A 26,156-nucleotide genomic window follows, 5' to 3' on the forward strand; every position below is an offset into this window, starting at 1 on the left:
GTTTACAATCAAAGGAAGTCAGAGCGAGTAAAATGGACAGATTAATACAGAAGATCGGTTCATTTCAGCTACATGTGTCAAGGAAAAGTGAAAAATTATCTTTAAATACATTCTTCCTCGCACACACACACACACACACACACACACACACACACACACACACACACACACAGAGTAACTACATGGAAACATCATTTACAGGGTGATTAGAAAATGGACAGATGTGGGAGACGTATCGTCCTCACCACCTTATTTATAGCTGTATATTGGTTCTTTTTGTGTTTTTCTTAAGATTTTCTTTCTTTCTTTGATTTTTTTTTTTTTGGCAAACATGTACACAACAGATCAAAATCTACCGAGTGACAAACATTCATGCCAGAACTAAACAGTCTAAGCATGCAGTCTAAGGACAGGAGCCAACAAACAGGAAAGAAAAGCAACCCGGAACTCCTCAACAACAACAACACTGCTGCTGCTGCTGAGGTGATCTTTACAGTACAAAAGGTGCCATTATCTTCATCATCTTCATCATCATCATCATCATCATCATCATCATCACTGCCGTCGTCACCAGTCTCCTTGACTTGTGCATCTAAACCCTCCTCTGTGTCTACCGCTGGTCTCTGTAGCCTGAAGCATCGGTGTTGTTGCCATGGCGACGTCCTGTCAGGTTGAGGGGCGGAGCTTGGGCCCACAGGTCTGATCGTAACGCGGCCACTCGGGCGTCGAGCACAGAAAGAAGCATGCTCAGTGTTAGACTGACCAGACGACGACGCTTCAGGTTGTTCTGGAGCCGCAGCGCAGAGCGGCCCGCTCCAAACCACTGTCTGAGAGTTCAGGGCCGTTGCTGTTGGTCAAGAAGCTCATCTGACAGCAGGAAGTGAAGGAGTGTGTGAAAAACACACACACACACCCTTTCTTCTAATGCTCCGACGTGTATATGAGGGAGGCCCACCCAGGGAGGCGTCTGAACCTCCTGCTGAGCCGTCCGGCTTCAGTCTGCTGGACGTCACCGGAGCAGATCCTGCTCTGATCGGTGTTTCGTCTCTAACTGTCTCACAGCTCACGCTGGCTGGAAATACAAACACTGAAGAAAATGCTCAAATTGAGGGTAATAATTGAGGGAATAGTCAGGGATGGAGCCGAACCCTGAGCCACGGCTGAAGAACAAACTGTCACCCTCCTCATCCTCACCTGCGGCGCCACAGAGGAAGAGTGTCCCACTGAGCATGCTCGGCTGTGTGTCATGCACCTCCAAGGTTTAACGAGAAAAGCTCCCCACACCTCCACCTCCTCCTGAACACCCCCCCCCCCCCCCCCGGTGGTACAGTCACATGACGCAGACGCGAAGGCTCCTGTTGGAAAGGGACAGCTCAAACAAGAGTATATGCTGGACACAGAAGACAGACAGGGAAGTTTTAGTTTGAGGGAGGGGCGAGCGATATATTGATATAGATGATGGGTGTGGGCGGCGTCTCCACGCCCCGCCCTCCTCCACCCTCCCTGGCTTCATGCGGGCGGCGCTCTCTATCCCGAGGCGTTGATGTAGAGCTGACTCTGCAGGATGTAGTCGATGACCGGCTGACACAGGTAGTCCATGACGTGGCCGTCGCCGTGCTGCAGCGCCAGTCTGAGGGGCGGAGCGCCGGGGGTCAAAGGTCAGGTCACATTTGAAACACTTTCCCCTGGAGAGGCGGTAAGAGAATAAAGATGTGGGGGTTTCGCCTCACCTGCTCTTGGTGGAGCTGACGATGGACATGGGGTGGTTGTTGGCGTCCTTCACCACCGTGATGTTATCCTGGAACACACACACACACACACACACACACACACACACACACACACACACACACACATCAAACCGCCGCTGTCGGTCTGCATCCGAATGGTGCCGACGCTGGCTCATACCGACCTTGTACTTGCGGAGGATGGAGGAGTGGTTCATGATCCTCTCGGTGTCGACGCCGTCACGCGGCACCACCACGATGCCGAAGTCACCCACGATCACCTCCGTCTGGAAGAGCAGCAACACCTCCGTCAGCGCGGCGCTCCCGCTCGGCCTCCGTCAGCAACACCGAGCGGCGTTCACGACCGGGCCGCAGTGTTCCAGGTGTCAGAAAACACCGACTGATCCGCAGCAGCGCTGAACGGTTTCCATGGATCAATACCAAATCAAAGCTTTTTCTTTACCTTCATCATTTTTCTTAAAAATTTAGATTGAAAAGCAAAAAAGGAAAATTGAATCCTAAAACCTCATTAAGCGTTTTCTAAAAACAAGCTTAACTTTCAAAAGGTTTTTAAAACTGATACATAAATTTGAAGGGCTGCACATAACAATCCTCCCAGTTTAAAGACGGCTAAAAGAATAATCCCAAATTCCGCTTTATTGTCACTCACGATAAATGATTCATGTGGAGCCTATTCATTTCATGAAACGTTTCCTTTACTGTGTTCCTGAACTAAATACAACCTAATTTACACATTTCAAATAACATTGGGTTCCAACACTGAGCCGTGGGGGACGCCACACACACTGCCTTCCAAGCTGAGACTCACTGATTCCTTCTTTGATCTTTATATTAATAAAACGTAACTGACTTTGCGTTACCCCTTTGCTTGTTGTCAAACGTTAGACTGACTGTGTCAGAAGCAATGTGTTGTTTCTTAAATACTGGCTCAATTTCTGCAAATTCCATCACAGCTAGAAATGTTCACACTGCTTCTGAATTCATATTGATGATCAATCAATAACCGAAAACACTCTGTGAAGTTGAGGATTCTCAAGATGCTGCAGAAATATCACTGAAACACTGTTTCTGCTGTGCGTCTGTGTTGAAAACTCTCTGGATTCCTCAATCTGATTCAGGTTAGCCTAAAAAACTGACTCCTCTGTATTCTATATTAGTTTCATTACAATAAAACTGCAGCTTGTGGTGTAAATGAGCCCTTTTGTGCAGGTTTCAGGATGGATAGTGACTCCACACAGAAGAAATGAAATCTGCTCCTTTCTTATAGTTAGAACCCAAACCAGTGAACTCAGTGAGTGTTTTATCTCATTAATAACATCTTATCTTTCAGGTTTAGTGTGTTAATGTGTGAGCTGTCATTCATGAGAAATGTTTCATGTTTATTTGAATGGTTGGTTCCCTTTTTGACAGAGTTTTATTTTGAGTTTAAAACCCGCATGAAGACCAGGGGAATCAAACCGATCATACAATAAGCAGCTTTTTCACACATTAGAATAATAATGACAAAAGGAAGAAACCAGGGAAAGTGTTTCCACGTGAGAGGAACGGCGGGTTGTTGACAAAGGAAGGGTCACTGAAACGTGAGGTTTTTCCAGAACGAGGCCGGAGACTCTATGCAAAACTCAAAGTGTGAATTCAGGAGTCATTCACATCATTTGCACTGGTTTCAAATGGCCTCGGCCCGTTTGAGCCGCTGCTGCTCCTCCTGATCAGTCCAAATGAGACGCTTCAAGGAGGCGTCCGAGTCCAGCGGAGGTCTGGTCTGAATCACATTGATCCAATCATTGATATTAATGTCAACTGAATTACAGCTGGAAGAACAGTTTGAGTGATAAATGCCAGGACGACACTGGGACTGATCAGAGTAATTCAGCAGGCGTTTCCTTTGCCAACAACATCGGAATGATCCAACGATCATCGGGACTGAGGAAAGATCTGAGGGGGCAGGGCTACATGTAGAGGGGGCGGGGCTACATGTGAGTGGGTGGGGCTTACATCACTGTCCTTCCACAGGCCAGGGATGCAGAAGGACTCCAGGAGATCACTGCCACACAGGAGCAAGATGCGCAACTCTACAGACGACAAACAGGCGGGAGGAAGAAGACAGGTGAACGTCCCGTAAACGTCTCGTTTACCGGAGCCCAACAACCCGGTAGGAGTTCAGACACGGCAGGAGGGAGAACCAGGGGACACGGCACACACACTCCAGAGACGACTCACCGATCTCCTCGTACCGCATGGCAGTTCCCAAGTTGGCGTTTTCATCTGACACAAAACACAAACGGACGCAAATTCCCACATGAACCAAGTGAAAGAAGGCAGACGGAGAGTAAACCCACACCGCAGCTGAAGCAGGCTAATGAAACCAGATCACATGTCCAGTTTTATGACTGTTGGACGTGACGCACTTTAGCATTCACAGCAATAAGAGGGAGAGTTTAGGCGCATAGAGTTTGGACATTAAAGGAGATCTTTTTTACAAAACTCTTAAAAAAACTGAAAAATTACATCAGCTTACATTTTCTTTTCTGGAAACAGATTATAACATTAGTGAGATTTTCAGGTAATGTACGAACTTTAAAGAGTATCTGAACATCAAGCTTACCGACGAAGGTGAAGCGTTCGATGTGTGGACGAACGCAGCAGATTTTACCCAGGCTCTCGCTGATCTTCCCCCACACTTTGACTGAGACAGAGGAGACAGACGTGAGAGCTGGACCAGCCGAAAATCAGCAGTAACAGCATTAGTGGCATTAACAGCATTAACAGCAGTAACAGCATTAGCAGCATCAGCAGCATCAGCAGCATTAGCAGCAGTAACAGTATTAACAGCATTAGCAGCATTAGCAGCATTAGCAGCATTAACAGTATTAACAGCATTAGCAGCATTAGCAGCATCAGCAGCATTAGCAGCATTAGCAGCATTAACAGTATTAACAGCATTAGCAGCATTAGCAGTATTAACAGCATTAGCAGCATTAGCAGCATTAACAGTATTAACAGCATTAGCAGCATTAGCAGCATTAGCAGCATCAGCAGCATTAGCAGCATTAGCAGTATTAACAGCATTAACAGCATTAACAGCATTAGCAGCATTAGCAGTATTAACAGCATTAGCAGCATTAGCAGCAGTAACAGTATTAACAGCATCAGCAGCATTAGCAGCATTAGCAGCATCAGCAGCATTAGCAGTATTAACAGCATTAACAGCATTAGCAGCATTAGCAGCATTAACAGCATTAACAGCATTAGCAGCATTAGCAGCATTAGCAGCATCAGCAGCATTAGCAGCATTAACAGTATTAACAGCATTAGCAGCATTAGCAGTATTAACAGCATTAGCAGCATCAGCAGCATTAGCAGTATTAACAGCATTAACAGCATTAGCAGCATTAGCAGCATTAACAGCATTAACAGCATTAGCAGCATCAGCAGCATTAGCAGCATTAACAGTATTAACAGCATTAGCAGCATCAGCAGCATTAGCAGTATTAACAGCATTAGCAGCATCAGCAGCATTAACAGTATTAACAGCATTAGCAGCATTAGCAGTATTAACAGCATTAGCAGCATCAGCAGCATTAGCAGCATTAGGTTAGCGTTAGCCGCGCGGGACTCACTGGCCGTAGGCTTGTGATTCATGTTGCTGTGGTTCTGGTAGATGGGCGTGGTCTGGTTCTGGGGCTGGCCGATCACAGGAGTGCTGGACGGCGTGTTGACGTTGGACAGGATGCAGCCGGTGACTCTCTGAGGGACACAAATGTGTTGTTGAGCCGACTCAGTGAGGAAAGACGGGAGTTAACATCTGCTTTCAGTCTGATTCGGTTGGATTGTTTCTTTCGCCAGAGGAAAATTGAGTTTGTACCAACCTTCATCAGGTCACGGTGATGCTCCAGGACGCTGCAGGTGGGCTGCCAGGTGTCCTGGTAACACTCCCAGGGGTCCACTCTGCGCCACACACAACAGATACACAAATACAACAGTGAGTGGCCGAGGGGCGTTTAACTTCGATGTTTGGCTAAAGGCGGGCTGGTGAAAGAGAAGACATCAGAAATAAAGACTTTCGATGGAGAAAAAAATGAGTTTTACTTGTGTTTGAGCAGATTTTTGGGATAAATAATTGTTTCTGAATTGTGGGTGAAAGAGGATAAAAGATGCTAACTCCACAAATAACTAAATTAAACTGAAAGGAAAACTGCTAACAGCCACAACACAGTGTGTCGTGAGTCATATTTATAGATACAAAAGGAACTTAAAAATTCCTAATGCGAGGTGCACCTGAACTGCAGGTAAAAATAAACTTTCTGTTTACACACAGACACACACACACACGCACGCACGCACACACACACACACACACACACACACACACACACACACGTTTGTACAGCTATATGTTGTGAGGACACTCATTGACATAACCCATTTCCTAGCCCCTCACCCTAACCATCAAAAATTAATGCCTAGCCCTAACCCAGGCCCTAAACCTGACCTAAACCTGACTGTAACCCTGAACCAGAAATCAAGTCTGAACCTCAAAAAGGCCAAAAAAGGTCTGTCAAATAGTGAGGACCGGCAAAAATGTCCTCACTTTGCAAAAATTGTCCTCACTTGTAAGGTTATAAACCCATGGTCCTCACAAAAGGTCCTCACAACATATAGCTGTACAAGTATACACACACACACACACACACACACACACACACACACACGCATCATTCAGCTGTAACAGTCCAATAAATGTGCGTTTTCTGAAGACCGTTTGGCAAACGACACACTGAAATAGTGAGCTGATGGTTAAATGGTGGATATCCACCTCTGTCACTGTCACTACTGCTTAGCTAACTGCTCTTTAAAGAGAACAGGAAGGCTGAATGAGTCCAACTTCCATTTAGGGACAATTTTAACTTCACATTAAAGAGGATTTTCTCTTGGTTTGCTTAGAACGTTTAGTCATAAAATGAGAATGAACGATGAAGTTGTCAGACTGCTTCATATTAGACACATCTTCCCCTATAAATACACTCCAACTGCTGCACATACTGAACACAGACTGAAATGAAGCTGGGCCTCATCATTTAGACATCAGACAGGAGGGAAACTCCTTTTCTGACTGTTCTCTCGCCGCTCTCTGGGTAAACGTGACGGTTTTGCAGATGAAGCTCCTTCAAAGGGAGACCCGCTGAGGGAGGATCTGGCCCATTTCTGGGGCCTTTAAAGGGAAACGCTCCGCAGGCGGTCCGGTCTGCGATGGAGGAAAAGGAGCCGGAGCTCCCATCTCACCTGATCCAGTCAGAGGACTGAACGGCCAGCTGACACATGGTGAGGCGATGTCTGCTGGACACCAGACCCTGGACACACATGAAACGGACCAAACGGCGTCAGAAACAGTCCCCTGGACGTCAGCGTCAAACACACACAGCAAACAGCCACGGCTCCCTATGAGGCTGAAAACTGGATTTCTGTACCATCTATTATTCATGTTGAGTGTTCGTACAGCGGCAGAGCAAAAGTAGGACAAGACCCTCATTAATGCAGGAAGCAGAGTGGAAAACAACAGGAGAAGGGCTGAATCCTGCTGCTGTGTTCACAGCATTAAACATGACGGAAAGATTCCCGTCACTGATCACACATTATGTTCTACTACACCTCCGACATGCTCTAATCAGCCAGAACATTAAAACCACCTGGCAAATGTTGAATTGGATTCCACCTTCTCATGTCTCAAAGAAAAAAAAACATTTCCTGTGTATTTTGCCATTTTTCTATTAGATCCTGCATTACTTTGCCTTGATAGGAAAGAATTTACCTCTATAATTTCACTTCACTGTTTCCAGAATATTTCCATCAAACTGGCGTCTCAATCTGAATCTCACCTAAACAGCAAACTCTTGGATGCCTGAGGCTTTGTTGAAGAACTTAGAATCTTCTAGATTTCATTAACAAGTCATTTCACAAAATGACACAACTCCTTCATCAGCTTCCACACACATCCCACTCATGGTGTTGTAACTGTTATAACCTCTGTAATCTGGTCAGCTGTTACCAAATAATCACAGAAACCACAGTTTTATCCAGCAATAGAGAAAAGTCCTAGAAAAAATGCATCCTATAAGTCCTTGTGCTGTGCCACTTGACATCCCGCTGCAATGCTTCATGGTGTCATGTGTCAAATGACTCAGCTTGAGTCATACTGTTGAGATTTCCACAACGTCAACTAGCCATTAAAATGGACAGTATTCCAAAAACCAGTGAATTAAAACTGCTTTTGTGGAGATTCACCAGCTGATGAGGTTCAAATTCTTAACAGAATAAAGCTTTTTTCATGTACCCTCACTAAAGGCTTACTTCAGCTGATTTTCTGTCTGTTGTGCTAAATCAAGCTTGGAGTTCCTCAAGGTTTGTTCCTGGGTCCCCTGTCAGAGATAAATCTAAAAACCTTAGAATGACACTGAAGCTTTCATTGTTTTTGTTTTGTCAGTTATTCATCTCCTCACAATACTCAAAAACAATGAAAATAAAATCATTTTCAACATCACTTTGTGTTTTTTAAGAACTGAAATATACATATATATGCAGGTTTCACTGTTTGAATATATGGAAATGTAACTTTTCAAATGAATACAGTGTTTTTAAGGTGCTAATGTGTCAAACTGAGTCAAAACCCTGACAGCATCCTTAAGAAAACACTAGTTACATTACAACCATAATACACCTTTTGTAAAACTGGTATAAATCATAAATGATAGACTACGCAACTGAACAACAGGGGAGCAAATACAGAGCCCTGTGGTGCACCTGCACTTTTGAAACACTAAACAAAGATGTGTGTCGACTCACAGGTTTTCCATAGGAGTCGTGTACTGGTGAGATGATCCCTCCAATCACAATGAAGCGTCCCGTTTTGTGAAGATATTCTCTGGCTTTTTCTGCACACAAACACAAAGGGAGCATGAGAGGCAGCAGCAAAGAGACAAATGAATACCACACAGGTCAAGACCTTCACTCAGTGCAACCTTCGCTGCAGCCGTTCACGTTTCCAGTGATCCAGACTGGATTTCACGGAGCGTGCTCGGATGCTCAGCAATAATGTGGTCAATACTCACTCACTCATCCTCCTACAGGCTAAAACAAGTCTCTCAGCTCGGTTAGTGGTTGTAAATTGTCTGTATGGATGGGTGCATGTTGGCTTCTACTTTAGCGTGAAAGTTCTGACTGATTTTTCTTCTTTGTTTTCTCCTCATGTTTGAATGGCATCAACCGTCCGGAATGGCCATGGGAGCTGTTCCTATTTCCTCTGGACACTGCTGATTGGTCCCTCCTCATGGACATGTTCACCTCCTCACGCACAGAATAAAAAACTTCTACATGGGTTCTTTTCAAGATCCTGTTCAGAGCTTTGCCCCCTTACTATCATGATCCAAACGATAAACGTCTTTTTTTCTCTTCAAATATATACATTTGAAGTGTATTTGAAGGTTAAATATCCTTTCATTCACCTCCGTTATGCTTGATCTGTTGTACAAACAGAAACGACACGCTTTGTGCATCGCCAGTCAGCCTTTCTCTAATCTTAATGAACAAATAGACAGTTTGCTTCCGCGGCAGCAGCAGCAGCAGCGAGACTTTCTCCCCTGGAAATGTTTCCAACAGAGGGTTTTGGTTTTGGCTTCTTGGCAGAGCTTCAACCGGCTGCTGCGACATTCAGGAATCTGGAGACTTCAACTGAGACCGAGAGCCTGAGGAGGAAATCTGGCATCAAAGCTGTGACAGCATGCTGTGAATGGATGAATGGATGAATGGATGGGCTCCACCCACAGACAGACCAGCTGAATGTCACCGGGTCTGAAGCTTCTGAAGCGTTTGACTGACGGTTCAGGAGCAGTGAAGTCTTTTCACTGAGTGGTTTCCTCGTCTTCATTTCGTCTGGATTCTGGTTTTTCTCTTGACTCCTTCGCTCCAGACTTCCCTCCTGCACCTTTGCTCTGCTGGACTCACCTTCTGAGTGCCTGATATTGTTGACTTTTAAATACAACTGTGTGGTTTTCTTTCATCAGCTGACGTTTGGTTGTGCGTATTGATTTAGATCTGAAACTAATCTTCATGGATAAATCCAGATTTCAGATTTTAAATCCTTCAAACTGTGCAATAAACCAATGGCCTGTAACATAATGCCTGCCAGTATTGTGGTACTTCTGACCTTTTTAACAAATACTAAAGGCAATAACTGAAAATAAATTTTTGACAGCTATGTCACACACTGTGTTTTAATCAATAAAATGCTAATAAATTTAAGTATTATTACATTATTGTCAGAGATTATTACATTTTCTAAGGATATTTAGATTCTTACCCAATAATGTAATACCTTTATAAATTAGCAGAATGTTACAATGTGATGATATTTGCTTAAATATTTTAAACCACTTTTTCAAGCTGTTAGGATTTTGGCTTTATCACAATTAAACAGCCAATCTTATAACGTCACCGGCCATTAACAATAGACAAGAGCTGTTCTGTTGACTCCAAATAATCACATGTCAGAAACCTTTGATTCATACTAAAACATAGGCTTTAAACTATTTATTTTATTGCAATATTTTCCAGAAATATTTTTTATATCTTGAGGGTTTCTTTTTTGTTTGTTTTCTGAATAGAAAAAAAAAAACGTTGCAATGGTACAATAACAAAAATTTAAAGGCATACTTCAACATTTTGGCAAATTGGCCCATTTAGTGCAATTCCTCAGTCATTTGAACAGCATGCTTACTGTTTTTGTGAGGCGAGCTGTTGTTTATCCAGAGGCGAGTCGGGGAAGGTTTTCAGGACGGACACAATGGAAGTGGATGGTATTTTTGTTCCCTCTCGTCAAACTCATCAAATACACAATCCAACAACCCCAAAACACTTTGGTGGACACGTTATAATCCACACATTCACTACGCTGTGAAATATTAATGCAAAATTACCAGACTGAGTTGTTTATGTGAAGATTGCTGAGATGGAACTACTTACTAAACATGGCGTCTGGGCGTAGTGATCTCAAAAGAAAAAGTAGTTCCCAGTATTTGCTTCAGTGTCGTAACACTACAATATTATTTGTTGGTGTTCCACAGCGTAGTGAATGTGTGGATTATAACGTGTCCACCAAAGTGTTTTGGGGTTGTTGGATTGTGTATTTGATGAGTTTGACGAGGGGGAACAAAAATACCATCCACTTCCATTGTGTCCGTCCTGAAAACCTTCCCCGACTCACCTCTGAATAAACAACAGCTCGCCTCACAGAAACAGTAAGTATGCTGCTCTAATGACTGAGGAATTGCGCTAAATGGGCCAATTTGCCAAAATGTTGAAGTATCGCTTTCAGTAAAAACATTTTATACGATGAATGAGAAATAACAAAATTCATCTCAAACACAACGTACTAGTTTTCCCAGCTTGCTTCAAAACATTTAGATATGCAAAACAAGTTTTCACCACTAGATGGTGCATTGAGTCAATCAGAAACAACACGATAAATCAGGGGTGTCAAACTTCCGGAGGCGTCCTGGAGGTTTTATACGTCTCTCTTCCTCAACACGCCTGAATCTAATGAGGATGTCTTCATTAAACATGTGAAAAAGACCAAGAGTCACACATTGGATTCAGGTGTGTTCCAACTGTGAGAGACCCAAAACAAGCAGGATGTCGACAGTTTGACACAAATGATAAATATTTCCACTTCAACTGAAGCTCTTGGTAGTGGTGAAAAGAGGGGATGTTTTCAATGGCTGGAGGCAAAGGAGATAAGAGAGCTATAACTAAAGAGCAAAATTAATATAAATCTTTGATTTACTGTTCTATGTCTCATGGAATAAATGAAATGCAATCAAAATTTCAGACTAGAATCAATTTTTTCAGGTTGATGCAGAGACTTTACCAAGTAAAGGTTTATATACTCATATCTGCAACAACAACAAAGCATGTTTTAGCCACAATAAATGTGAAAGATTAACTTTAATATGTAGCATAAGTCTATGCAGCATCACTTTAGAGTTATTTAATAGATGCGGTTCTGCTTTGTTTTGGTTTAACAATAAATGGACTGTACACATGTCTACATGTTTCATCTATTCTTCTGGAGAAGTGGATCCAATAACAGTTAGGAGCGACAAAATATCTCCTCCCTAATTAAGCAGAAAAAGTGAAACAAACTTTTAAATATCGGGAAAATTTGCTGGTATTACAGAGAATGGCATGCTGACTTCTCACGGTCTGGGACACATACGTAGGTCAAGACCCCTGACACTCCTCCAGCACCTAATCTGGACCTCTGCAACCATAGATATCTTATAGAACACTAGACGCCTCACGGCAGACTCCACGACGTCCACAGAGGGCGGCCATCTTAGTACGGGAAAGCTGTTAGAGTTTCTGTGGAACGAAATGTAAGGTTGGTGATCTGTGCAGACGTTTATACTCTTATTTCACTGAAACTTTTCAATGGAACATCTTAAAGCACTAAAAGGCAGCTGCTGCCGTGACTCTGAGTTATATAAAAACTGACTGATCAAGAGATTCACTCAGTTGCCTTTTATTCATTTACTTAATTATATTGTGACTGTAATTCCTTTAATTGACTTGAGACTTTCTGAGCTCCTTTTATAAATGTTTACAAAGCCTGATTCAATATTTTTAACAGTGTGTTTTGTGGTGCACAATTTCATGTTTAAATAATCTATGGGGGGGACATTATACATTCACAATAGATATAATAATGTGGAAGGTTACTGTTTAATGTTATATATCAATAAATATAATATAATACATGCAATATAACGAGGTTCAGAGATTTAAGCATTTCTGAAGTTTCAGGTGGGTAAATAGATTATCTTCAGCCTCCACTGCAGCCCTGCCACGTCTTAAAATATTGTCATACAAAACTAAAAATATGGACATGCATGGTTTGTCTAAATTATTCATAAGAGCTATAAATATATCTCAGTGTGAGGATTTGAACATGGAGCCTAATATGAAGAATATTATGAATATTCAGGATATGATATACATTTATCATATATATTTAGGGCATGCCATGCTCATCAAACATACTGTATGTCATGTCATTAACAGAGATTTGATGTTCATCACAAACCAAACCATTTGAAAATTGGTTGAAATTTGAGCCAGTTATAGCTGGTGAAACAGTTCCTGTCTCATCAACACAACGTAATGAGCGAGCCGGATTCCCTGACAAAGATGGCCGACCTCTGCGGACCTCCGACTTCACTGGCCAGCAGCGTTGACAGGCATCTAGTGTTCAGATATATGTCTGCAACTATCTGCAAAACTCCAGAAACCACGTGAGAAAAACGGAACACTGCCCCCCAATGGACAGCAGAGGAATTACTGAATGATCACATAGTGTCTCTTTAAAAACCTTGCTTGTCAAAAACCCCTAAACCTGAGTAGTTTATGGAATTTTCTAGAAGTATTTCACCATGTAAGTGCTGTTTTTATTGATAGATTGAAGAATTACAGAGTCCATGTAAACAGCCGAATCCCGGTCACGCGGACCTGGACTTGTTTTACAGCTACGACATGCTGAAACCTGTAAAACACCTAGAAGCTCCATCTTCCTTCATCAGCCGTTCCGACCTTCACTTCTCTTTCCGTCTGGTTTCTGTGTTGTTGATACACCCTGACAGCAGGCCTGCTCTCAGCTCATGACGCAGAAAAGGCCTCTGAGCAAGGCACTAGCCCTCCCTGCCCGCCTCTCGTCCTGTTTTCGCGCTGCGCCACGCGCCGCAGGAGGCTCTCTCAGCTGGCTCGGTGCTCGGAGGGTCTCCCGGAGGCGGTGGTCCGGATTCCCGGGCCCCCGCCTGCTCCCGCCGGACCCGGCCTCTGGTGTGAAGCCCTGCTGTGGGAGCCGTCGCCCATTTCAGCACCACCCTGCTGGACAGCGCCTCGAGCCGCGGCTCCGCTCCCAGCAGGTCCAGACCCGGTCAGCACGTCGAGGAACCGGGGCCCGGTGGTCTCTATCCCCAAAACAAACCCGCCCTGCCCGCCTCCCCCACCCCCACCCCCACCCCGACCCTCCCAGCTCACCGAACATATGGATGTGTCCCTTGGTGATGGGGTTGAAGCTGCCGCAGGACAGCAGGATAACGTGCGTTTTGTTGGTTTCCGTCATGTTCGGGTCGCCGCTGTGTGCCGGTCCGTTCCGGTCCGGTCCCGGTGCTGAGCGGGCTTCAGGTGGCGGATCGTCGTGGTTTGGTGGCAGGCTGCCTCCGCAGAGTGAGAGATGGAGAGAGAGGGAGGAGGGAGGAGGAGGAGGAGGAGGAGAGGCTGATGTGTCTGCGGCAGGATGCTGGAGGAGGAGGAAGAGCAGAGCTTAAAGACACAGAGCACAGATCCCCATGGCCAGGACGCCTTTGAGCCAAGCACTGGGCATCAAACCTCTTCCACCATCTGGCCTGCGACGGTGTGAATCCTTTAAAGGTGCATTAAGGAGTTTTACAACCTTAAAAGTACTTATTTTCCACCATAAATATGTTCCACATTTTTAATGCTGTGTACAATGTGTCCTGACATATTCATTACCAGAACCTCTAACAGGCTAAACTGTCACTTGAAAGTCACAGTGCCGGTCCGGCTCCACAGTTTTTTTGGGGAGAATTTGAAAGGAATGACGTAATGCGCGCTCCGGCTGGTTAGGTTTCGTTTTGTCCGCCATTACTCCGCCAGATGCTTAGTGAGCAACAACTGAGCAGGATCTTCCAGGAAGTCAGAACAGACTGGCTTCTAGCACTGCAGCTCCACACAGACTCCACCAGGGAGAGAAACTTACATCTTACCTGAGCGCTACTAAACAAGCGAGGAAGGAGTTCCCCTCTTCCGTGCACAGGAGCCACAGGGACGAGTTTTTCACTAAGCTGCATTACGCCCAAGGCCTGCAGGGGGCGCTGTTTCGCATAAAACGTGCAAACTCCTTAAGGCACCTTTAAATGAATGTCTGACAGACTCCAGAACCTGGTCTGAACACACCCAGACCTGAGGACATTTCTTCACATCACTCAGCTGGTTTCTGTCAGGAGGACATTTCCGTCTGTTATCGTGAAGATAAATATAGGATCAGGCCACACACACTCCTCGCTCCAGGAGGTGAAGTGTGTGTTTTTACCTTCACACCACACACAGGAGTGTGTTTTCCCCACACTTCTGCTGAGAATGACTCAACACACCACCTTGTGGTGAAACGTTGTATTGCAGGATGAACAGGAGAGGATGGAGAATGAGCAGGTGTATTGAGATGCAGTTATCAGCAGCACTCTGATATTATGACATTAAAGACAGAAATAGCTTCATGGTGAATTTTCTGGAAGAGTTCAGAGCGTGACAGCAGCACAAATCATTGTATGACATTCTCATGGTTGGATTTTAACACAGCAAACAAGGACTAATGACAGCTTTGTTTACCAGGTTTGAACTGAAATTAGAGCCAGTTTCAATAAAACGTTTTGAGTCATATTTACATCAAGCTGCAGCAGCTGCAAAAGGTTAAAAGTACTGATGATTATAAGAAATTGTCTGTGTCGGATTAGATTTCTCAACGACTGATAAAATTCCTAAAGTGGACTGGAATCATGTTTTCAAAGAAAACGGAACATCATTAACAGTGATTACTATTCGATCCCTTAATGAGCCTGAAGCTTCTTCTGCTTTATTGATCTTACTTTGAAGTTATGGAAGAGCGAGAGAAACGTCAAAAGAAGAAATGTTACTCATCAATAAGCTGTTTGAGATGTTTAGAAATAAAACTTCAAATGTGGGTTTTGTTTCAAACTGTGCAGTGATTTGTATAGGACACCTGAAGTTCAGGTATCAGCTGTAAAAAAGACAAAAAAAACAACAACAGCAAATAATTAGGAATTGGGAATTCATTACCTTCAGTAAAAAGAGTAAAGTCGGTCAATCACAATTTTGTGAATTAATAACAATTCATGAATATAATTTAACATTTAGGACTGTTTAACTTTATTCACTGTGTGTTGTAGTGGAGTCAATAGTTAAATAACTGTAAAGTTCATGTTTTAGTGAATTAATCCAAATAAATAATAATGACAAAAAAAAAAAAAAAAGTAAATCAACAGAAACCAAATGTTTGACTTCTGGAGTGTACAGAGAAAGTTAACCATGTTAGCTTCTGTGATATTGAAAGTTTTACACAATCTTAACCAACATTTGATCAACATATTCTTTTTATTCTTTGACCTATATTTTATGAGAACACGTGTGAAAATATATGCATTTCCTTTTTTTTATGTTTTATCTTTAAAATTAAATAAAAAGTATTTTCAGTGCAGTAAATAGCTTAAACACAAAACAATCAATCATCGTTCTTCATGGAAACATCTACAGATCAAACTAACTTTCAGTGTTTTCTGGTCTAAAAAACCTGCTGTTGCTTCTTCTGACCGCCAGAGGTCAGTGTTTCCCTTTTAACTGAAGAGAGGCGCCACAAGAAGGAACAGGCTTCACTGTAACTGACTAACTAACTAACTAACTAACTAACTAACTAACTAATAAATAAACACATTTTAAAGTTTAAAACTTTATAGTTTAAACTTTGTTATAATTTTGAGTCTTAATATCTAAATTAAATAAATTTTGAGACATTTATCAAGACGTCTCCAGTAGTGTTGGATTTCTCTGTGACCCTCATTATTCAGACTGACCTTGGTGAAAACACAATCAGCATGCACGCGCATACACACACACACACACACACACACACACACACGCACACACACACACACACACACACACGCACAATCTCGTATTTCTATCCTTGTGAGGACCGTCCATTGACTCCCATTCATGTCTAGCCCCTAACCCCTGACCCTTACCCTAACCCTAACCCACACCACAACAAAGCCTAACCCTAAAGAAATGTTTTTGCACTTTTACTTTTTTCAGTAACAACAACATGGTCAAGAAAACACTGTTTCTCCTACTTAGGACCGGAAAAAGGTCCCCACAAGGCACGTCGTTCCACGTTTTGCTATCCTTGTGGGGACATTTGGCCCCAACAAGGATAGAAATACAAGAACACACACACACACACACACACACACACACACACACACACACACACACACACACACACACACACACACACACACACACCAGTGAAGTGAAAGCTTTCTTTTAGTTCACCACGGGGGTTCAACCTGTGGCTCCAGAGCCGCACGAGGCCCTTTGGTCCTTTTGTTGTGACTCTCTGAAGCCTTTACTGAATTATACCTAAATAAAAATTTGATCATATATCTATTTTCTTTACACATAAGAGCCTTTTGGAATAAAACAATATTTAATAAAGAAGTGACAAGAAGCAAAATCTGAAAAAATGTGAAAATAAGGAGAGCATCTCAGAGGGGAAGAAAGCTTAAAAATTGGGATAAAATCAAACAAAACTGCACGAAAAGCGATTTTAAAAAAAGTTTTCAAAACAATGCTCTTCGAGTTCTTCTTTTCTGTGATTTTATTAGTCACCGTTGCCTTCACCTCGTTTTTAAGGTTAAACTTAATTTGTGGCTCCAGTTAAACATAATTGGTGGAAAATCACTTAACCGTTTCTATTGGTCATCAGTGATGTGGAGCCCTGAACTGAACACACAGCAGGCTGCACAGAGCAGGTCAGAGGTCAAGGGTCAGGGGTAGTGGGTCGGGGGTAATACCATGTGGGATTCAAACCTGAGACCTTCTGACCTTCAGATCTCTTCTTCTCACCTCTGATGTGCCTGATGTTGCCAAACTGAAATGACAAAACGACTAAGTTACTATGAAATGGGGGAAGACTCTCTGGAGGCCTGATTTTTAGTTAAAATCCAAAATGACTTTCACTTCTAAAACACGTGTTATTTTAAGGCCCAAATATATATTTAAGATAAAATCTCTGCAGAAATGAAGTTAAAAACAAATATCTTTAAAATGTGATTCAGTTTTGATGGTTTCAGAATTTCATGTGAAACATGACTTTATCCTTTTTCAGTGTAATGCAGACTTTCACATGGCACCTGAACAAAGTCTGATCAGATGTTTGATCAGTTATCATAATAATATTTAACAAAAAAAAATCTAAGAAGTTATTATGTTTGAGGTAGAATTAAAAAAAAAACCTTTCAAACCTTTGAAAACTGCAGGGCGATGTAACAAAACACGAATACAACTGCATTTCTGGGAAATAAAAGGTTATCCAGTAGTACATGGAATGGCATCATATTCATTAAACAAACAAACTCTGAAAAAACTCTTTAAATTATGGCTGAAAAACACATTTTACTGTTTTTATACATTGTTGGCAAATGATTGTGTTGATCACACCAGGCAGGTGGTTTGGGGCGTGGCGGTCTTCTTTATGAGGAACGTCATGGATTTCATTCTTAGCTTGAACTTGAACAGTAGAATCATTTCTTTCTGGAACAGTTTAACTGTAATTGTGTTAATAAAGAGAATTCAGGTCAGAGTTCAAGCTGCAGTTTGTAATGCTGAGGCTCCACCAGCAGGGGGCGAAGTCTCACAGTCTGAGAGTTTCACAACGTTTTCCTGTGTGGTGTTTGAAGGTGTCTGTTTCCTGATCAGGCAGGATGGAAAAAACTCCTCAGAAGAAACGGAAAGAGAATATTTTCGTCAGGAATGAATCCAGAGATGAAACATTAACGTTGTCTGGAGCTGTTTGACACCCTGGCGTGGCGTCAAAAATTACTTCTGTATCTTCTTCTTCATCTTTTTGTGAAGCTGTAAATAAATTTACTACAGTTTTACTGTCAGAATGACACCGCTTTATTCCACTCTGCTAACCAAACTCATTTTCACCCTCGTTTCCTTCACTGTGATGCATCGTTTCTTTTTTTATGTTGCTGATTTTCATTGTCAAACCTAAATTTAAAAACGTTTTTTATTTATTTATTTATTTATTTATTTATTTATTTGTTTGTTTATTTATTTATTTATTTATTCAGATTTTCATTCCATTATTTTCATCTGATTTCAGTTATTTAACACATTTTATAGTGTGTATTATTGCTTCAGTTTTTAAACAGGTTTAATCCTCTGGCGATAACCCATTTTGTCAGGGAGTTGTGTTACATGGATAAGGGATAAATGTGTGTTTTATTTTTTGTTAATCAGTCCTTCCAGAAAGTTGAGATGCTGTCATTTCAATAATGAATTTAAGTTCATCTAATCTCAGCGATGCACGCAGCCTTTTAATTTTGCCCGATCACCACAACGTGACAACATCGCAAGGTCACTCAGAATTCATGGAGACTGGTTGAATTTAAATAAAAAGCTGAAATTGCAGATCATGTTCAACTACAGTGTTACTAAAGACACATGAATTAAACAAGAGGCATTATACAATAAAATATGGATAGTATTTGTTCAAATGTTGGAATAAAATGAGAAAGTTTAACATGAATAAATGGCATTATTACAATAATGTTATTTCTAGTTAATAACAACACTTTCAACATGTGTCGTTTCTGTGATTTTCATCAACGTGATCAAAGTGCATTGCTGCAATTTTCAGAATGAAAATTTTAAAAATAATCTGCTGTTTCTTTGACGACCGCAGGTCAGATCTCAACACACACACACACACACACACACACACAGTGTGTGTGTGTGTGTGTGTGTGTGTGTGTGTGTGTGTGTGTGTGTGTGTGTGTGTGTGTGTGTGTGTGTGTGTAAAAACCCATCTGCAGCTCTTTCTGTAGTTGCCATGGTGAATTTCTGACCAGCCAATCAAAGCGTGTCTGCAGTGTGTAAGGGTGCATGTGCACCCCTCCAAGCCTCCCACACACACACACACACACACACACACACACACACACACACACACACACACACACACACACACACACAGGGTTATGTCTTTCTTTCAGTCTTTCAGAAATGTGTATTAAAGCCCCTCATCTCTCTCTCTCTCTCTCTCTCTCTCTCTCTCTCTCGCTCTCTCTCGCTCTCTCTTGTCTTATCGCCATGGAAACTCAGCAGTGAGCGGGATGGTAGAGAGGAGGGTACATAAGCGAGCCTCAGCTCAGAGGTAGTAATAAGACGTTAGTAAGTCTGTTCTCACTGTGGTCGTAGTGTATCCTCAGTGTCTGCTATATTCTGGGTGTGCGGTCAGTGTATTGTGAGTGTGTTCAGAGTGTATTCTGGGTGTATCCCCCGTGTGTTCAGGGTGTAATCAGGTCACAGCTCTCCCACTTGCTGACGGCCCTCTCGCCTTCGTGTTGGTGTGACGCTGAAGCAGCTCCCTCCCCGACGTGAACCAGCCTCGGCGAACAGGCGAGCCGGGGACACCGGCAGGAGCTCCTGCTGCCATGCAGCATGTTACAACCGAGTGGAATCTAACCCACAACCTTCCTTTTGGTTTACATTAAGTCTCTATTTGACTAACTTTGGTGTTCAGATCTTGTACGGTTTCCTAAAACCACGTTTTTCTAGTTTTTTAGGGAACTTCAGTCCTGATCACAGCCGTCAGATCGCTGGATGACTGGATGACTGGATGACTGGATGCTGATGAATCAGTTTCATGTTTTATCTGATTCAATGTTTAATTTGCATTAAGAATATTGACAGTGGTTCAAAAACTTTGGAAATATGTGAAACCAACATTTGGTGATGAATCTTAAACAGATTTAAAAAGATTAATATGATCCCTGCAGTATTTATTTGATTTAATGTAACATTGATCTACATGATTATGCGGAGGCCCGTGTTGACTAAATGTTGAATGATTTTTATTGGCTTGGATTGAAAAGGGTGATTTTAAACCATTTCATCCTTAAATATTCAATCTGAATGATGCATCACAGCCGATAGATCTTTATTACACTGTAAAAACATGTTTTCACTGTGACTAAAAGAGATTTGCGCTCGGGGTTCAGCCGGTGACACTAATGATCGGGCGCTGAAACCTTCAAACCGAACGTCACGCCGTTTAGCCGGGAGTGTGTTGGTGTAATCACTATACTTATTAGCTGGCTCGGTCCCATTAGCTCCGGCGCTCAGACTGCAGAGCGCCTCCTCACACTCCCGACACACACGTGGAAACAGCAACGCTTCCTCTGCGAGCTGCGCCGCTCCTTCCTAATTCATTTCCATTCCACACACGCCTCGTGCACGTACTGTGTTTATATTTATATTTTGCCCTGTTCACGTTCTCGTCTACATTTCCTGCAGCAGCTAGCCCGTCATCCCGTTTCCATGACGACTGAGCCGGACGCCGTGGGGGGTGTCGTGTTTGTGGACCGGATGAGGGAAGAAGCATCGAGCGGCGTTACCACAGCAGGCAGAAGTACGTCAGTTTCTCAGCGCTACACACACTGTGTGTTTCACGCAGAACTGTGGGACGGCTGCAGGTTCAGACTGCGGCGTTCGGCCTCCATGTTGGGCCTCGGCGGTTCCTCCTTTCTCTCCGGATCAGTCTGGGGTTTTCTCAGCAGTTCAGAGCCGATATCGACATGATCTGCTGAAAGTTTCTGTCAGTCTAAATGAGTAGAACTTCAGTTTCACAGCCTTCATGAACGCAGAGCGTCGGACTGGTGTAGCAGCGCACCACAGGAGGGAGTGTGTGCTCGCAGATGAATGGAAAACACTAATTGTTCACGTCTTAAAGGATTTGCATTTCGTATGATTGCTTCTATTTTTAAGGCGTTTCTAAAGGATGTGTGAGTCAGCTCAACCGTCAGCAGGATGCTGCTGTTGTCGAGGTGAGAAGTGTTTCTTCAGCCGACTCCAGACCTTTTCAGGCCTTCAGTCTTTCAGAAATCTCTTATGTGTCTCATTTTCACAGATTTTTTTCTTCTGATTCATATTTGCTGTAACGCTGCAATACGTTTGCTCACTGAGAAGTCCACCTCCACTCCGGTCTCTCATGGGTTTAATCTCAGCTGGTCTCCCTGAAAGCACAGCTGGTTTCATGCAAACAGGCTTCGTGTCCACTACAGTGTGTTTTAGATTCTCCTGTTTCCTGTTGCTCACTAAACACACACTGCTTCATTTCCTGTCTTTGTCGATTCATCTCTTCAGGACAGATCAATCAAAATGTGAGACCAAAAGGATTTTATATCACAGGAAGAAAATTAGAGGTCAGCGTTACTGAAGGGTCTCCGTGGGTGGAGGGTGATGGAGGGAGGGTGGTGAGCCCCGGTGGTGTGTGGGGAGTTTTGGATGCAGGCTTTGGGTGGTGGCTGAGTGTTGGGTGGCAGGTTTGGGTGGTGAGGGGGGAGGTGAGGGGTGATGAGTATTTTGTGGTGAGTTTTAGGAGGTGGGTGTTGAGGACTTTGGGTGGTGGGTGGAGCCTTTTGGTTGCTGGTTGATGAGTTCTGGTTGATGGGTGATGAGCGCTGGGTGATGGATTTTTTGTGGTGGGCGTTGGGTGGAGGGTGGAGGGTTTTAATGGGGAACGTGCACTGGGATCAGGTTCTCCCCACTGATGATGTGTCGTTGCAGTAGTAATCCTACTCTGGGCGGTGAGCTGTGGGCGGAGGGGATGGAGCCACCAACCTTAACGGTTGTAGCACCAGCGGCTGTCCCAGCAGCCCCGCAGCCCCCCTCTGCAGTCTCCACATTCTGCAACCAATCAGACTGTGCTGCTGGAGGTTTGAATAATTTATTGTATAAATGAAAAGCATAATTTAATTACAAACTGAACTTGTTCTGACATTTTTCATGGAAATGACACAGATGTCCAAATCCTCCGAAGGGTACAGAGCGTTCCAGAAATGAGCCTCCTTCAAGAACACTGAGTGAAACTTTATATGTGACTGTGCTCATGAACGAAGTCTTCCACACAGCCCAACAGCTTCAGTTATCCTCAGTTCTGTGTGGTACGCTAAAAAACAAACAAACCATAAATACAATAAATCAAACTGTCACATATAAGCTCAATATTTGTACAATACAAAACCCACGCCTGCTGGTCACCAGTCAGTGATTGTGCTGCTCTTGTGGCACCGTCACAGAGATTTTGGCAAAATTCGATTATTACAATGAGAAATATTTCTTTTTCTTTTTTCAAAAAAGTACTCAAATCGCAATCACATAAAAATATTTTACATGTGTAGCAAAATGATGGTCTCCATAAATTCACCCTGGGTTCCTTCTGACGCTGTTCTGTTTTCTGACTGTTGACCGGTCGACCAAGACGACTTCCACAGAATCCTTCTCAGTCAGAGTCAGCCGTGTAAAGAAGTTCAGGTTTTAGAAGCGTTCTGTGACCATGAACACAGTTCATAGTGGAACATGGTCCTGGTCCGGACCCCTCAGTGACCCCCACCCCCCTTAAACACACACACACACCTTCTGCGCCCCAAGAACACACTGGAGCGATTGTGCTTTCTCAGTTCACCAGCCACGGACCCCCCCCCCCCCCCCCCACCCCCCCGCTCCATCACTGGGTATCTCTGTGGCTAGCCCACAGCCACAAGACGCTTCTGCTGATGGCACTTGGGCACTAAGTTAAATAAAGAATGTAAACATTTGAGTAATGTTGCTTCAATTTCTATAATATCACTGTATGTATGTATATATAGAGATATATAGATATAGAAAGGTAAAAAAAAACCTTTTTTGCCTTTAACATCTACTATAACTTGTATAATGCTCGAAATGAAGTGATGAATGCTCCATGGGTTTAAACACTCATGCAAAATACTAAAGTAAAAGTAGAGTGATCTTCTATAGTACAGCAGTATTTGAGGTTTGGAGTAATAGGGCCACTGTTAAACTGGAAAACCAACATATTCATCTTTAAATGGGTTTTATAGAACCGTTCTATCTAAATAATTGTGTTAAAAAATCACTATAAAGTTGTTTTATATAAATGAAGCAACATACAACTTATTTTACATGAAATGCTCGAGCACAAAATTTACAGCAGTTCAGGTTCAAATCTATATATTTTTAAAATAGCAAACCTCTAATGAGTGTTTTTGAGATAAAAACTTGCAAACTAAACTGATCTGAAGAAATAATTATGTTTGCTTGTCTATTTTAATTAATTTCCTGTTGAACTGAACGTAGGGATGCACGATATTGGATTTTTGCCGATATCCAATATATGGAAACCTCTGTTGGCCGATACCGATACTGATACCGATACTCAAGTCAAAGTCTCCCTTGCAAGTGCGTTGGGCGGCGCCAATCTCCGCTTCATAACCCCAGACCACACAGCGCCTGTGAGTAGTGGAAGCTGCAGTGGGGGGTCAGACCTCTGTGTGTTCGACCCCCCCACCCCGCTCTGTATATGCCGAGCACCTGGCGAGAAGGCGCCTTTTTTAAGGTCTTTGGTATGACCCGGCCGGGATGCGAACCCACGAGGCCATGATACCGATAATCAAAAGTTTTTTTTTTTTTTCACTGTAAAGCAAAGTAAGTCTCTCCTGCACTGGAGTTTACATCTTACTCTTATTGTGACAGTCTAATGTGTTTAAGAAACACACATAAAACGAGACAAAAATCATTCGACTTTACCGAAATAAGAAATGTATTATTAAAATCCTGGTCTATCCACTGTGCGGTGAGACTCGGCATGCTGACGGGACTTACGCTCCATGTCCAAATATCGGAAGTGAAGCTGATGTGAGCAGCACCGGCGAGGAGCTTCTCTCCGGGGCTGCAGGCCGAGCGCTGCAGTTCAGGTACGGCTACATCTGAGAAGAAACGCCGGCTACGACTGGCGTAGCGGAGCTCCGGATGCATCACTCGTCTGCAGAAGCCCACATCTTCAACCAGGCTGAATGGCTGGTTATCAAGAGCAGTGAATTCGACTATTTTCTTGTGCATCTCCTTTACCTTGGGGTGGTCACTGCTGAATGCCTGAGCTCTGTCGAATGACAGAAGGAGACGCCGCTGCCAGGTTTCGATGGCGCTTTTTCCTCCTTGCTTTTCAGAAACTCTTGGTGCTGTTCAGGATGGCGGCTCCTGAGATGCACCATTAAATTGGTAGCGTTAAAGGAGTGTTGCTTTTCTCCTCCTCGCATCACTTGAGCTTTACAGTCATTGCAAATTGCTAATTTCTTGTCTGTTTCTGAGATAGTAAAATACCTCCACACAGCCGATGAGGTGACGTAGTAATTGGGCGCGCCGTGACATCCATAGTGCGCCAAGAGCAAGTCTCAACATGCCTATCGGCAGAAACTTTCATATCTGCAGATACCGATAAACGTGTTTTTAAGCTTTTATCAGCCGATACTGATATTGTGCCAATAATATCGTGCATCCCTAACTGAATGGAATGTTACTTTCTCACTAAACTGAACTCTGCTCCACAGAAATCCTGCAAAATAATTCCTGGGACAATATCACCTCATGAAAGGTTCTCAGTTTTTAAATATTGTTAAATTTAAAACTTAAAAAAAAGCCAATAAACAAAAAGCAAAGCCGAGATGTGAACGGTGAGTCGACCCTGTCCAGCCTGGTAAACGCAGCGTTTGGTTTTTCCTATAGAGAAGTGATATTCCACGTATTCTACATATCAGGGTTCTGGAGATTTCCTGCAGCTACTGAGGAGCCGGCGTCACATCTGAAAGGTTCTGCGCTGCTGGATTTTAAGACGCCTTTGGCCATCTAAAGCACACAACGGTATTTCTTAAATTCTACATACTGCACCTTTTATAACACATAAACACACTTCTCATTATATTGGCATTCCCTTGAAGTGACACGTTCCGCTTCATAATAAATATTATTATAACACTTTAAACTCTGATTTGATCGTGCATTTGAACTTTGTACAATCTTCTTCCTTCCCATCATAAAACTTTACTCTCATAAAACTAACTTCAACGCGATCCAAGAATACTTCAATATAAAAATTAGACATTATTTTTTCCCAACAGTGGCCATAATACTGCATTGTCATTACATTCGTAGCACTGATGACGTGGAGGGATGAATGCATCGGTTCAGTCTTTGGACTGGAGCGTGGATGCCGTCGGTCGGGGTGATCGGCACGCTGCACATGTGCAGGTCCGGTCCAGCTTCTACACAGTAAGGATAAGTAAGGTTATACTGCACACCATTAAAACACAGCATGTTAAAAAATAGAGCACTTACTTTACCATATTTAAACACAATATATGCCCCATGATATTCTCATACAACACAAACACAACACGACCATCAGCTAAGAGATACTGTTATTGCCCAGACGGGGCTCCACAGCCCACTCTTCATCAGGACTGTGGGTTCGCTCTCCCTCGCCGTCGCCCACGCCAGTATGTACAAAAACACCACGGCTCTGGAGCCCAGACGTCCTCCCTGGCAGCCTGTGGGCTCACTGTGAAGTCCAGAAGTCAGCGACACCTGACGACGGCAGGACGAGCGTCAATGTTTGATCCTCATCGCGGGAGACGA

The 26,156-nt window shown here is 43.2% G+C and overlaps 1 protein-coding gene across 1 annotated transcript; it reads right to left on the bottom strand.

The window, feature by feature from the left end:
• Positions 1–1,310: 1,310 nt before the first annotated feature.
• On the bottom strand, positions 1,311–14,058 carry nmnat2 (nicotinamide nucleotide adenylyltransferase 2). The gene is made up of 11 exons (XM_030114835.1): positions 13,836–14,058; positions 8,589–8,677; positions 7,032–7,099; positions 5,618–5,696; positions 5,369–5,495; positions 4,354–4,434; positions 3,969–4,013; positions 3,744–3,820; positions 1,913–2,014; positions 1,731–1,798; positions 1,311–1,630 (listed from the first exon to the last, which is right to left on the bottom strand). Exons 1-11 carry the CDS (start codon positions 13,918–13,920, stop codon positions 1,528–1,530), a joined length of 924 nt encoding a protein of 307 aa, XP_029970695.1. The 5' UTR covers positions 13,921–14,058; the 3' UTR covers positions 1,311–1,527.
• Positions 14,059–26,156: the final 12,098 nt, after the last annotated feature.

This window comes from Salarias fasciatus, chromosome 18 (assembly GCF_902148845.1).
Source record: "Salarias fasciatus chromosome 18, fSalaFa1.1, whole genome shotgun sequence".
Classification (NCBI taxonomy): Eukaryota; Metazoa; Chordata; class Actinopteri; order Blenniiformes; family Blenniidae; genus Salarias; species Salarias fasciatus.

Excerpts from the sequence above, each read along its gene's own strand:
- nmnat2 (XM_030114835.1), bottom strand. The coding sequence starts at position 13,920 with ATGACGGAAACCAACAAAACGCACGTTATCCTGCTGTCCTGCGGCAGC. Across the intron at positions 8,678-13,835 it reads GGGACACATCCATATGTTCG|AAAAAGCCAGAGAATATCTT; the intron begins GTGAGCTGGGAG and ends GTTTGTGTGCAG. Across the intron at positions 7,100-8,588 it reads ACGACTCCTATGGAAAACCT|GGTCTGGTGTCCAGCAGACA; the intron begins GTGAGTCGACAC and ends ATGTGTGTCCAG.